The 15058-nt window shown below is 41.7% G+C and overlaps 1 protein-coding gene across 3 annotated transcripts in view; it reads right to left on the minus strand.

Moving 5' to 3' along the window:
* The window catches only part of SAMSN1 (SAM domain, SH3 domain and nuclear localization signals 1), a 108123-nt gene that overhangs the window by 42002 nt on the left and 51063 nt on the right, over nt 1-15058 (minus strand). The window contains exon 1 of one of the 3 annotated variants that reach the window (XM_064152314.1): nt 2284-2352. The exons of the other annotated variants lie outside the window; for them this stretch is intronic. Coding sequence (XP_064008384.1) covers nt 2284-2340 — 57 coding nt within the window. The 5' untranslated portion in view covers nt 2341-2352. Of the gene's footprint in view, nt 1-2283; nt 2353-15058 lie in introns of those variants that run through there. 3 annotated transcript variants of the gene reach the window in all.

Genomic DNA, 15058 nt, shown 5'->3' on the forward strand with positions numbered 1-15058 from the left:
TCATTTTTATGAACAGCACACTCAGCAAAAGCTTTCTCTTTGTGGAATGGAATGTTTACATGTTTTTGTGCAAAAGTAGGACTACAGTAGATTGTTTCAAAGCACACTTTGCTCTACACATACAGTGAAACAAATCCATGAATATATATTTGTATCTATCTATCTAGCTATCCATCCTATCTCTCCATCTATCTCTCTCTATATATATTTAGAAGTCAAAATGCCAGCATTGACTGCATGCAGTGCATTCTCGAGCTGTTGTTCAGGAATGCATTATTCTGAAAGAACAGTGACCAATATTTGCTTTTCAAATTATTTGACAGGAAAAGAAGGTAGGAGAGCCCTGCAGAGAGACCTAGACAAGCTGGATGGGTGGACAGAGGCCAATGGGATGAGATTTAACAAGGCCAAGTGCAGGGTTCTACACTTTGGTCACAACAACCCCAAGCAGCATTACAGGCTGGGGACAGAGTGGCTGGAGAGCAGCCAGGAAGAAAGGGACCTGGGAGTACTGGTAGATAGTAGCTGAAGATGAGGCAGCAGTGTGCCCAGGTAGCCAAGAGAGCCAATGGCATCCTGAACTGTATCAGGAACAGTGTGGCCAGCAGGACGAGGGAGGTTATTCCTCCCCTGTACTCAGCACTGGTCAGGCCACACCTTGAGTCCTGTGTCCAGTTCTGGGCTCCTCAATTCAAGAGAGATGTTGAGGTACTGGAATGTGTCCAGAGAAGGGTGACAAAGCTGGTGAGAGGCCTGGAACACAAACCCTATGAGGAGAGACTGAGGGAGCTGGGATTGTTTAGCCTGGAGAAGAGGAGGCTCAGGGATGACCTCACTGCTGTCTACAACTACCTGAAGGGAGGCTGTAGCCAGGTGAGGTTGGTCTCTTCTCCCAGGCAACCAGCAACAGAACAAGGGGACACAGTCTCAAGTTGTGGTGGGGGAAGTATAGGCTGGATGTTAGGAGGAAGTTCTTGCCAGAGAGAGTGATTTGCCATTGGAATGGGCTGCCCAGGGAGGTGGTGGAGTCACCGTCCCTGGAAGTGTTGAAGAAAAGACTGGATGAGGCACTTGGTCCCATGGTCTAGTTGACTGGATAGGGCTGGGTGCTAGGTTGGCCTGGATGATCTTGGAGATCTCTTCCAACCTGGTTGATTCTATGAAAACAAAAGCCCATCCAGAGAGTCTCATTCTTGTTTAACCTATAATCTAATTAGATATTAATTATACTGCTGCTCTGTATTTAAAAGCAGCATAGTGATTGAATCAAGGAAAATACATACCCTAGCAAATGCTTTAAACAAATTCAACCTCGTGGGAAAATGGATTCAGAATTGTTCAGATCCATGGAAAAAAGAAACCACATTAATTTTAATTGTTAATGAGTCACGGTTGAAAACCACAAGTGCAATCCACAAATGCTAATGGCAAGTTAAACCAGAAGACTGAAATAGTGTCTGCAGTAATATTCAGGACCCAGAAATCACAGTGAAGAGTATTTCCAAACAGGAGAAGATGGGTCTGTAAACTAGGAGAAAGTGAGTAACTAATATCAGTGATACACTAGAAGGTCTGGCAAGCTATAACACAAATGGATGCTGATATGCTCAGGTCTAGCAGTAGCCATTTCTCTTCAGGCTTGCAATACACTCACAGAGGTCATTCTGTACCCACTGCAGGGACTGAAAATAAATTTCTAGTACAGGATACATCTTTATGCATCTTGGAAAACTCTCACTGTCTTTGTTACAATTCCGATGTAGCACATTAGCAATTTATTCAGAGTATTTTTCCAGGATGAAAGTTTAGTAATTCCCAGAAAAGTTAAGATGGCAAACACTAATTGCTAAGTTCCCACTCCTCCTCTGGCTATGATGATGCAGAAGCAAATTTGTTATAATAAGGAACAAATGCAATAGCTTTTCTAATTCTTCACTGATTTTCACAATCCTTTGGGGGACTTCATCAGTTTATCATAGATGAAAGGGACAGAGGGGATTTTCGTCAGCCACTCTCTTAAAAGACTTGATACAGAGCATATAAGAACAGACAGAGTGCAGGACCAGGACTGCTTAGCACAGCTTCACAATGAGGATTCCTTGAAATGCATCATTACTTTTATAATGTGAGTATAAACAAATAAGTTCCTGAGAGTATGCCACCGAAGCACTTGCTAGCAGATAAGAAACTCCTGAAGCTAGGATTTAAAAGGAAATCTTCCTTCTAAACATTGTTGAGAATTTTTGGTATTATTTCTTGAAAACAACAATTAAGCATTCTTACCTTTGGCTTTTGACTTTTCCCTTTATCAGAGACGTTAGATGGTTTTCTCTTCAGCATTTTTAGTTCAGATTTATCCAGTCAATGTGTAACTGCCGCTACCTGTAACTGCACTAAATACAATGAAACGTAGCAAAAGAGTACATCACTTACGCACTTCCTTGTTCTGTCAGGATGTGAGTTCACAGCTGCTTTGTGGCACGACTGAGCGAGGTGAAATCATTTGAGGAGGGTGTGAGGAAGGAGGAGAGGAAGTGATGGGGGAAAGAGATAGCTGCACTGAGTTGAAAATGAAGAAAGGGCTTAGAGTGAGAAATGTTCTAAGACTTATCTTCTTCTGTGTCACTGTTAGGCCTCAGTAAGACCTTGGAGAACCTCAGGAATATCAGCCTCTTTTCCACTCTCATTTTTCCCACTCAGCCTTGTGGTACTAGCTATGCCCTCCTTGTGGCTTCTGCTGGGACTTGAGTGTGAAGGTTTGCTGCTGTTCAGAAGACCCAGCAGATTCTTGCTGTTCTGTGTGACATGGTCTAGTTAGTTCCTAGTGCTTCCCTTTCTCACTAGCTCTACAGTAATGTAATAAAAGCAATGAGATCAAAGGTCACCATTTGGAAGAGATGGAAAGTTTTCTAAAGCTTTCTTTTTACTTTTGCATGGTGGAATAAATCTTCACCAGTCACTGTAAAATTTGGACACTGATATAGCACTTCACATTCCTCTCTTGTCCTTGATTTCATGACAAAATCACAGAGAGAACAGGCAAGTCCACCAGAAGGCTTAAAACAAACAGGAGGATGACAAAGGTCCTTTATGCCCCTTCAAAAAACAGCCCAGAGGCTAAATGAAAGTGGAGGTATTAAGATGGCTTTGAATTTCTGCTTAATTTTGCTCGGTACTATTTGCCAAAGACAAGTAAGCAACAGTCTTGAGTATCCCAAGCAAAATTTACTTCTTGTGACTCATAGCCACAAAACCTGAAACACTGAAAATTGCCCAACTCTTTGGAGAAAAATAGAGGCAAGGTTTTGATTCCAGACTCCAAACTTTCAGGTCACACACATTTAATCTTAATTAAACATAAATACAAATGAAGAAGAAATGTGTTTCCAAATAAGTTGTAAGAAAAAAGCTCTTTGGTGTTTTTAGAGTTTGGTTTTTTTTTCAAAAGTGGACTAGTATTTTAATTTTTTCCTTCTTTCCAAGTAAATATATTACTTGTAGGTTATGCATGAATAAAAGCTCTTCTAAAAATGCAAATCACTTTGGAGTTCTCTTGCACCAAAAAAAAAATCAGCATAGACCTTTCTCTCTTGGTGTCATTCTTTTAATATGGTTGAACTCAAACTTCAAGGAAAGCTAAAATAAGAAACCATTCAAATGAAAAAAAAAAAAAACCAAACCAAAAAAACTGATGGTTGAAAGCTGGTAAGAAATGCACAGGTCATATTTCCTAGGACTGCCATTGCCAGTGCCATAAACATTTCCAAATGCTGAAGCAGCTCTGAGGAAACAATACTAAATAGGTAGGTAGAATTGCTTTCTTCTTCCTCTATTACATGAGTACTCTAGGAAGGGATAAGAAACTGTTCATCAGATGAAATGCCATTTCAGTTTGCTATTTGGACTTCTGTTTATATATGTAAGAAACCCTGTGAGGTGAGGCTGAGGTATCTGGGGTTGTTTAGCCTGGAGAAGAGGAGGCTCAGGGGTGACCTCATTGCTGTCTACAACTACCTGAAGGGAGGTTGTAGCCAGGTGGGGGGTGGCCTCTTCTCCCAGGCAACCAGCAACAGAACAAGGGGACACAGTCTCAAGTTGTGCCGGGGGAAGTATAGGCTGGATGTTAGGAGGAAGTTCTTGACAAGAGAGAGTGATCGGCATTGGAATGTGCTGCTGTCCCTGGAAGTGTTGAAGAAAAGCCTGGCTGGGGCACTTAGTGCCATGGTCTAGTTGATTGGACAGGGCTGGGTGCTAGGGTGGACTGGGTGATCTTGGAGGTCTCTTCCAACCTGGTTGATTCTATGATTCTCTGCTTCTAAATGTTTCGGAAGCTTTCCTGAATAGTCATGGATGGGCAACAAGTGACTTGATGAAAGAATAATCATTATATGCTAATGTTATAACAAGGTTTTCCTCTGTGGGCTTTCTAAAATCTGGTTTGGTGAGAAGAGGGTAAGAAACAAGAGTTAAGGGGCTGAAATTCAGCCAAACATAAAGCAAGACTGTTCTCCAGTTTGTTAGATTGCCACAGAGTGTGTGTGGAACTTCAATCCATTAACTAAGATGTTTCACTTCACATCATGCCAGGGAGGTGGTGAAGTCATCATCTCTGGAGGTGTTCAAGAAAGGACTGGATGAGGCATTTAGTGCCATGGTCTAGATGACTGGATAGGGCTGGGTGATAGGTTGGACTGGATGACCTTGGAAGTCTCTTCTGACCTGGTTGATTCTATGATTTAATGATTGATTCTATGATCATAGTCAGAACTACATTAGTCTAGAACAGAGCTGGATTTTTTTATTGTTTTCATTAATAATTACACTTCAGAATTTATATTAATTGTTATTATTAATAATGAATTATTAATTGGCAATAATGATAAACTCTAAGATATATGTTTCATTCAGATATGTGGTAACAAGACCTGAAAAGTCCATTTATGTTTTTAGTCATAAGGAAGTTTTAATGAGGATATTTAATCAGTTTTAGTAATTCAGCATGGGCATATATTGTTATAAAAGCTGTACATATGTTTAATAATAATTAAACCTGATTATTCCTCTACATAGATGCACCTTGTGGCACACTGTTTTTCTTTTTAATCTAATCCAAATGTGAGGATTAAATCAGACTCTGCTGCACATTAGACTGTGATTTCCTGTCTCAGGCCACCATTAAAATCTTTGTGATTAATAAAATGGGTACTCATCTGAAGAGTAATATATGAGCTTCCTCTCTGTAGAATATTTATTGTTAAACAGGAAGAAAGAGGCCATTTCAAGAGATATAGTACCCACCCATATCTATTTCCTTTCCTCATCCACATATCAGAAAAATTATAGCAGCTTGAAAGCTGCCCTGATTATGTTCTTGCCCTTGGAAGGGTGACCCACGATAGTTTTAGAAAGTAACAAAGTGAAGAAAATCAAACATATACAACATTAAGCTAATTTAATTCAGGTAACCAATATATTTTTTTGAAAGAGCTTTTTAGAATTATAAACAGTAAGCTTAGTTCTTATCTCCTCTGTATTTGAAGCTATTTGTTTCAAAGAGGAATGAATATCTATGTAAAATAAGAAGACAAATTCTCGTACTTAGTTTTTCTGTTGGTCATGACTGCAGGTAACTTACTCCGCTCCTTTGCTGATCTTTGAACCTGATCCACACCCCACTGAAATCGATGCAAGTTTTTCCATCCTGAAATATCCAGGGAATGTCACTATAGTATCTGTGAGGTCCTTTGGGAAAAGAGCCCCCCACTTAAAAATAATTAAGATGATCTCATGAGAATGATTCTCTGTGGTGGTTTGGGTGTTTCCCGCAACCCCCACACTTTGGAAATCACCCAGACTAGACTCAGCCGGCTCTGGAAATTGAATGAAGCTTCTATTTACAGCTTAGCTCAACATACAAGCAGATATTTCAGTATACCCATTTATGTACAGAAATATGGAAGGTAAAAGGTAATACAAAAACACAACACCCCTCTCAGAAACCTGAGTCCCCAGGAGGGGCTCCCAACCACCCTTCCACCTTCTCCCACCCCTCTACCTTACCCTAGATGTTGCCTTGTGCCCCAAGGAAGAATGGAGGTTTGGCCAGGGGGGTTAGGAAGCAAAGTGGATTAATCAGAGAGATGGAGGGTGAGGTTAGAAATGCAGCTCAGAGCTCAGGCTGTGCTCAAACACCCTTATCTATGTTGTTACTCTTGTTCTCATACATCTCAGCAAGCCTATGAGTGAAGTACATATCACCGTTGTTTCTCTTTCACAGCCTGTGATCTAACCCTTCTCACCAAAACATTCTAGCTAGGCTCAAACTAGCACATTCCCACTGTCATGGGCAACACGCCTTATAACTTGTTATTATCATTACCCAATTTTAATGAGCGGACCATAATGAATTGTTCTGGATTTTTATATACAATTGTGCTTCCCTCCCACACAATATCAAGTGCTGCAACAGATCCATATTCCCTCAGAGGCCATCCAAAAAAAACAAAAGCAATGAACAAAATGTGACTTCTGTCATGATAGCAACTTGTTTTTCACTGTCCATTGGGCAGGTCTAGTCCAAGTTTAACCAGAGACTCAGAGATTCCTTGGGTCTGTACCTTGCTTTCCCTAACGCTAAGCAATCCTAGAGTGTGTTAATCTGTTTATTTTATTTAAAGTAAGACTTACGTTCTGTACAAGAAAGGAGTCTTGCCTTCAGCCTCTGTTTTTAGGGCCATGTCTCTCCCTGTATGATTTAACTCCCTTAGATATTGCAGAAATCTCAAAATAGTAAGTGGAGCTGAGTGAATAATTTGCAGTGAATAATTTACTTAACAAATTCAATCTTTATTTCCTCGAGGAATGTTCATGAGCAGAACACAATTTCATCATATGTATTAATTATAGGCCAGAACATAGCTAGATGCTTTCCTCTCCTGGTCTAATGTGAGCAAGGGCCAGCCATAGGTACAGTCACTGTGACTCCTTGGCAGAGCTCTCTCTGAACTATCACAGTAAAAGCTCTGCAGAAACTTAAAAAAACACACAGGAAAAGGTGAACTACCTGAAGGGTGGTTGTGGCCAAGAGGAGGTTGCTGTCTTCTCTCAGGTGGCCAGCGCCAGAATGAGAAGACACAGCCTCAGGCTGCACCAGGGGAAATTTAGGCTCGAGGTGAGGAGAAAGTTCTTCACTGAGAGAGTCATTGGACACTGGAATGGGCTGCCCGGGGAGGTGGTGGAGTCGCCGTCCCTGGAGCTGTTCAAGGCAAGGTTGGACGTGGCACTTGGTGCCATGGTCTAGCCTTGAGCTCTGTGGTAAAGGGTTGGACTTGATGATCTGTGAGGTCTCTTCCAACCCTGATGATACTGTGATAATGTGAAGTTTAAGCCCTCTCTGCCCTGTCAACAAGCCATGAAAGAAACCAGATGTTGCAGGCTGGGCTGTCTTTGTAACTATTTAAACTAAACATTTGTTTTAAATTTTGACTACATAGAATGAGAGTGTGATTTTCCAGTAGGATATTGGGGAACGGAGCTGGATGCTTAAGGTCCCATCTTTGAATTGCCCACACTCACTGCAAATTCAATGCTGGGAACATTCAGAAGTCAGTACTCTAAATTTGTCCAAAATGTTCAGGGGCTTCATGGATTAGAGTGCTTGGTTTCCTATTGAATAGGCTCCTGTGTGAACTTCATAGAATCAACCAGGTTGGAAGAGACCTCCAAGATCATCCAGGCCAACCTATCACCCAGCTCTAGCCAGTCAACTAGACCATGGCACTAAGTGCCTCATCCAGTCTATTCTTCAACACCTCCAGGGAGAGCGACTCCACCACCTCCCTCGGCAGCCCATTCCATTGGCAAATCACTCTCTCTGGGAAGAACTTCCTCCTAACATCCAGCCTGTATATCCCCCAGCACAACTTGAGACTGTGTCCCCTTGTTCTGTTGCTGGTTGCCTGGGAGAAGAGACCAACCCCCACCTACAACCAGTAAGACCCAAAGTGGTACCTATATCTTCTAGCTATTCTTGTTGGGAAAAGTTCTTAGCAAGGTTGGTGCCTTGTAAAACACAGCCCCAGGCACATCCAACATCCATGTAATCATTTTCAACAGAATTATGTGTGCCACTGGTGGTTTTCCTGCACAATTTATTATAAGCAGAATACACTTTACAATCTGTGACAAATAGCAGAAAGCAATTGGCAGAACCATGCTGCTGTGGGTTCAGGCATGTAAGTGTACAGTATGCTGCTTCTCAGAGTAGCTGTTTAAAATATAGCACAAAGCAACATCACAGTGTTGATGCCTAGAACATCTCAATGGACTCTCTTAGTGAACACTGTGATGACTAATCAGCTAGAAGGGCATTTCATCCTATGTAAGTTTCAGGTTTATATGACTGTTTCCTATAGTTACTCAGCCAAAACTCAGCCCCCCCTCCCGACATGAACTGCATTTACAGGTACAGAGCAGCAGCAGCCTTGCACATCCATTCAGAAAGCTCAAATATGAGATTTTTTTTTTTTTTTGATAGAGGGAATTTATATAAAAATAAATGTAGGCTCTCTGTTTTAATCTCATACACAAAACCTGACATGGCTTCATTTGGCGTTTAGAAGTCCAGCTTAAGGCACAGGCTCTGGCCAGGGCAGCAGGGGATTTTTTTTTCAAGGTACGTACGTGATGTCTGCCAGCCTATCTCTGATTAGAATCAAGATCAACAGAAGTAAATTCTGATTAATTCTGTCAGGAAACTCTTTGTAGTTTGAACCACCTTTTACCAGTAAACACCTCCCGCTGAATTTGCTCACTGATGTCAGAGTGTCAAGTTGCTTTGCTATCACAGCGTCAGGACTGCTGTGCAAATGCTAACATGAAAGGGAATAAAGTGTGGCACACTGTTCATTCACTTGCAGGGCTTCGATTTAGTTTAGTTTCTAGAGGAAAAAAACTATTCTTCCTTTCTCCTTGAATGCAGTTTCAAGGGGGTGAAAATCATAATTTGGAAGTGAAGAAAGGAGGGGCAAGGTTGTCGTATTGTAGCTGTTTTTAAAACCTTCTTTCTGTTCATCTAACTGGCGTGTCCCTGATTGATAGCCCACAGAAATACGAAAATGATTCACCATCACGAATGGGTCATCAGGTTCAATCTTACGCTTTAGTTTATTTTCTTAAAACACTCTGTACCAGACCTGAGGGTTTATCTGTTTCAACACTTGATTCAGATGCTAACATTAGTGGAGTTGCCTTCAAAATTGAGGAGTATGTGGGTTAAGCTAGCTCAGTCAACAGACCTGCCAAATAAAATGTCCTGGGAATGATGCTTGAGCAGTTGATTTGTTCTCATTCTCACTTCCAGGCCTGAACTTCAATGCAGAGAGGTCTGGCCCCTGCTCTGTATGTCTGTCTGGCAATAGTAGGGTAGTGACCTTGATCCATCAGCCACTTGTTCCAGGACAGAGGTGACAGAGGGTGGGCAAGCTGCAGCCAGACTGAGCTCCCCCATAAAGAAGAGGAGGCACTTTCTCTGCTGGACTTCAGCACCTTGTCCCTCACTAATGAGGACTGGCAGGATGACTGCTGAACCCTGTGCTGGTAATGATTAGTGCCCTGCTTGCCCTGCTTGGGATGCCTTGGGCTGTGATCATAATAAGGAAGTTGCTTGTGGTCAGCTGAGCCTCTCTAATGAGGTGGGAACCTGCTTTTAGTCCAACAAGACAAAGTGAAGCACAGCCACATAAATTTATTTCATTAAGGATTTAGGTTAGCATGTTTTCTCTCAGGCTGTGGGCTAAAAGCACTGTGACGGAAAGTCAGTGTCAGTAACTCCTCTTTGGGGAGAGAATGGAACTTAAGAGGCTGTCTCTGAAACTGTTCATTGTGGAAAAAGAAATGGATGCTGTCTCTTCACAAATGCCTCACTTTTCCTTTTTATTTGCTGTACCAAATAAATTCACTGACTTCCCCACCAAATTCACTGACTTCCCCACAAAGTGTGTGACCCAAGAAAGCCAGTAGGATCCTGGGCTATATTAGGAAGAGTGTGTCCAGCAGATCAAAGGAGGTTCTCCTTTCCCTCTGCCCTGGTGAGAGCTCATCTTGAATACTGTGTTCAGTTTTGGGCTCCCCAGTTTAAGAGGGACAGGGATCTGCTGGAGAGGATCCAGCAAAGGGCTAGGAGAATGATTAGGGGACTGGGGGGGATGGCTTATGCGGAGAGGCTGAGGGACCTGGAATTTTTAGTCTGGAGACTAAATGTCCAGTGTCCAATGACTGAGTCATTGGACACTGGAATGGGCTGCCCAGGGAGGTGGTGGAGTTACCGTCCCTGGGGCTGTTCAAGGCAAGGTTGGACGTGGCACTTGGTGCCATGGTCTAGCCTTGAGCTCTGTGGTAAAGGGTTGGACTTGATGATCTGTGAGGTCTCTTCCAACCCTGATGATACTGTGATACTGTGAGAAGAGAAGATTGAGAAGGGATTTAATAAATGTTTATAAACATCTGAGGGCTGTCCAGGAGAGGGGAGACAGGCTCTGCTCACTTGCTCCTTGGAATAGGACAAGGAGCAATGGGTGTGAGTTGCAGCACAAGAGGTTTCACCTCAAGACAAGGGGGAACTTCTTTCCTGTAAGGGTCCCAGAGCACTGGTACAGGCTCCCCAGAGAGGTTGTGGAGTCTCCTTCTCTGGAGACTTTCAAGGCCTGTCTGGATGTGTTCCTGTGTGATCTGTGTTAGATAGTATTGTCCTGCTCTGGCAGGGGAGTTGGACTGGATGATCTCCTTGAGTCCCTTCCCACCCCTAACATCCTGTGATCTGTTGACTCAGCTTGCATGCCACTTTTCTAAATAACCTTTTGTTGCATCCCACTCTCATCTTTTTACTTTTTTTCCCCCACATATTTTCTTGTATACTTTCTGTTTCCTTTGCTTTGCTGCTGCCATAGAAAACAGAGGTTGATGAAAAAGCAAGGGAACAGTTCCCTCCAACAGCTCCATGATCTGCAGAAGTTCTGCTGAGCTATGACAGCAAACTGGGGAGGAGTCTTACTTCAGGATCAGCAAAACTCTGAAGCTATATATGTTAGCAGACATTTTTTTCCCCAAAATATATGTACAAACTCATGAAAAAAAGTGTTCAGATTATCCTCCTCTAGTCTGAAGCAATTTTGTGTTTGAACACTCCTGTAAACCTAAATAATACCCCTAGAAAAGAGCACCCTCATGTACCATACACACATAAACCCATTAGGTTATGATAACAAAGTTTTAAAGCCAAGGGAAGGCAGAATTACTGCTCTCTAGCTGTGATACCTGAATCCAGCCTGTGTGCCTCTGTGTTTTATAATGCAGTTTTAATGATGCAGCTTTAATATTTACCATATTTTCTCTGTTGAGTGTCTCAGTGCAAGGGATGAATTTGAATGGAGGCATTAGAACCCTGAAAATAAACTGTCTGAATTCCTGTACTTGTGGTGCACAAGTTGGTATGTGTATTCTTGCTCATGCAGCAACTGCATGTTGTGTAAAGTAATATACTATTCCCATTTTGCAAATGGAGCCTGGGGCAGACAAATTAAATGATTTGTCTAATACCACACAAGAGGTCTGTGGAATTGCAGGGAATTGAATCTGCATTATCTACATCTTTAATCACTGGATCATGATTCACAGAGTTAAAGAATATATGCTGCTGCGAAGAACTGGAATAAGGAACTGCAACAAGGACCTTATTGTGGGCTTTCAGTATCTTAAGGGGGCCTACAAGAAAGCTGGGGAGGGACTTTGTAGGATGCCAGGTAGTGATAGGACTAGGGAGAATGGAGCAAAACTTGAAATGGATAGACTCAGACTGGATGTTAGGAAGAAGTTGTTCAGCATGAGAGTGGTGAGACCCTGGAATGGGTTGCCCAGGGAGGTAGTGGAAGCCCCATTCTTGGAGGTGTTTAAGGCCAGGCTGGATGAGGCTCTGGCCAGCCTGATCTAGTGTGAGGTGTCCCTGCCCACGGCAGGGGGTTTGAGACTGGATGGTCCTTGTGGTGCCTTCCAACCCTGACTGATTCTATGATTAATTTTGTTGTTGTAATTCAGAGTAATGCTAAGTTGTGTTAAAGCTTATTTACTTGCAGCTGATTGCTGCACATAATTCTTAGTATTTGACTCTATGCTTAGATCTGCAAGTGAAGTTTTGGGAGTTTGACTTTAAGGTTTTCACACACTAAAATAGCTGAGTAATATCCTGCCATCTCAAAATGGTCACCAGAGGTAATTGATTTTGGCCTTTTCTACCTGTACCCATCTTACTGTGGGATGTGAGTTGTTACCCATCTTTATTTGAGAACAAGAACTGAACTGGGAGCTAGCTGGCAGCTAACGCATGAACCCACTGTCATGACTGAGGCCACATGTATTGCTGTATTGCCACAATGATTAATTTTTAAGAGAGTTACATGGAATCAAAGATGAACTGTGAGGAAGAAAAATTCTGGGTATTACAACACCCACACAATCCAGAACTAAATATAGAAACACACAAAATTTTCTCTTGTGATCTTAAACTATCTGAACTCTTGATTTTTCCACATCCCACCCACTGTTTGTCGTCATTTCTTGTGGTATGCTATCAAAGTTGTAAAGTGAAAGTAAGCAAGAGGTTTTGTGTCATTTAACTTAATTACTACAGTTCTTTCATGGAAAATATTCAGCCATATTTTTTTCAAGTGCTTCAGAGTGTAAGCACTCCCTGCAAGATTTATGCTATGTTCAAGTCTCCAATTTGCCTTTCTTATATATTAGGGAAGGTGAATTTCAATCAATTAAATGTGTTCAGAAAGTCAGTCCAGAAGTTTCATTACCATAGGTAAATCCCTTTAAAAATAAATGAGAATAGTCAGATAAAAATCATTGTCCATTTCTTTCTGAAAACCCCTGGTCTTTGTCTTCCAGTGATCTGTTCATTATCTGACAGTATTTAAATGGCAGAATTATAGATGTGTCCACTGTGTGTCCATTGTCTCACTTTCACTCTTATTTTTCAGGCCCTATTGCTGTTAATTTTACCCACAATTAATTTTTTTTCAAAGGCAGATGAAAACACAGTGTTGAAATGAAATTTTCAGTTTCTAAAAGCAGGTTTGAAATTACTCGAGACACACATTGCATTGGGAAAATGCCTTAACAGAAGAACTTCTTTTGACTGGACTTTGAAACACATTCATTATAATAATGCTGCAGCCTTGGAAATCTTAATGCCTTTCTGGCACTGAAAATCCTCACTCTGCCATTTATGTTGTTGCTGAGCATTGATATCATGTGACTTTCCCTACATTTCTCTGTGAGAGAGATGAAAAAAGAACAAATTTCTTCTGGTTTACGGAAGGCTTATTTCACAAACAGGCTTTACAGGAATAATTAAAAACATACCAAAATGACTTAGAATCTGAATCAGTCAGGGTTGGAAGGGACCACAAGGATCATCTAGTTTCAACTCCCCTGCCATGGGCAGGGACAATAACTAGCTCAATCCATCTACACTCACAGAACAAGCAAGCAAATGTAATCATCTCCTAAGCCAACTCAGGAATTCCAGAAAATTAATGTTCCCTGAAAGAAAAGTCATTCAAATTAGCTAGGGAAGAATACAAGAAATATCAGGCATTGTCATGTGCACTGCTACCTATGACCTACATATTCTTGTAACTTAAGGTCAATAAGGACCCTTGAGTCATCTCAGGTTGTGGCTTCCTTACTGAAGCCTTAGCTTCATAATCCTGACTGAATTAGTCGTGTGGGTAGCACTTAAATTTTGGCTTCATCAGGGAGACAGAAGAAATCTGAAGCTAAGCTTGCCTGTTCTGAATAAAGATGAGCACACATAAAAGGTATACCAAGCTCATGCAAGCACGATGATGATTAAACATTTTGACTACAAATGGGAAGCATGTCTCCAGCTCAACAAGCACAAGATCTGGCCAATGTTTAGGGTTTAAAACTGAATCTCTGCAGAACTGGAATTGTGTTGCTTTGTCTAAGAAGAAAAAATTGAACAGGGATATCTCAAGGCACCTGCTGGTGTCATTGGTCAAAACATTTCTCCCAGCATCAGTAGTTAATGCATTACCATAATGTAGAATGGAAATACAGGTTGCATTAGATGATGCATTTGGCAAGAGCACTGCTCAAGTAGAGTAATATATACTTTTTTCATTTCCCTTGCATGGTATGTGGGTATAAGGGTATGTAGTGGTTTGGGTGTTACCTGCCCCCACCCCCCTCTCTGGGAATCACCCAGACTAGACTCAGCCAGCTCCAGAAATTTTGACTGAAGCTTATATTTACAGCTTAGCACAATATACAAGAAGATATTTACAATATATTCAGAAATACGCAAGGTAAAAGGTAATACAGAAACACAACAGCCCTCCCAGAAACCTGAGTCCCCAGGAGGGGCTCCCAACTGCTCTTCCACCTTCTCCTACCCCTCTCAACTTTACCCCAGTCTCAAGGAAGAATGGAGGTTGGGCCAGGGGGGTTAGGAAGCAAAGTGGATTAATCAGAGAAACAGCAGAGAGGCTAGAGAGAGAAAAAAAGATGCAGCTCTGAGCTCTGCAGCAGAAGTATCACTAGTGCCTTATCTATGTTTGGATTCTTGTTCTTATACCTCTCAGCAAGCCTATGAGTGACGTAGACGTCAGCATTGTTATCTAGTTCTTCTCACCAAAACATTCTAGCTAGCAAAGGGTGTATGTGCATTAAAATAAAAAGAAAAAGATCTATTAAAAATATCAGACTGACAGTAGGTCCACACAGGGATGACATTACAGGAGCACAGGATGTAAGGTGTTGGAAGGGACCCAAGGAGATCATCGAGTCCAACCCCCCTGCCAGAGCAGGACCATACTATCTAACACAGATCACAGAGGAACACAGTATAGGTATATAAACTATAGCACAATCTATTTCTTTCAGTGTGCAAAAGTGCATCATCTTGACAATTCTAAAAGATGCTCAGAGGAAGTCATCCTTTCATCAGACAGCTTGCTATCAACAACTGCACTTA

The sequence above is a fragment of the Pogoniulus pusillus genome, chromosome 12, assembly GCF_015220805.1.
Source record: "Pogoniulus pusillus isolate bPogPus1 chromosome 12, bPogPus1.pri, whole genome shotgun sequence".
In the NCBI taxonomy this organism is placed as follows: Eukaryota; Metazoa; Chordata; class Aves; order Piciformes; family Lybiidae; genus Pogoniulus; species Pogoniulus pusillus.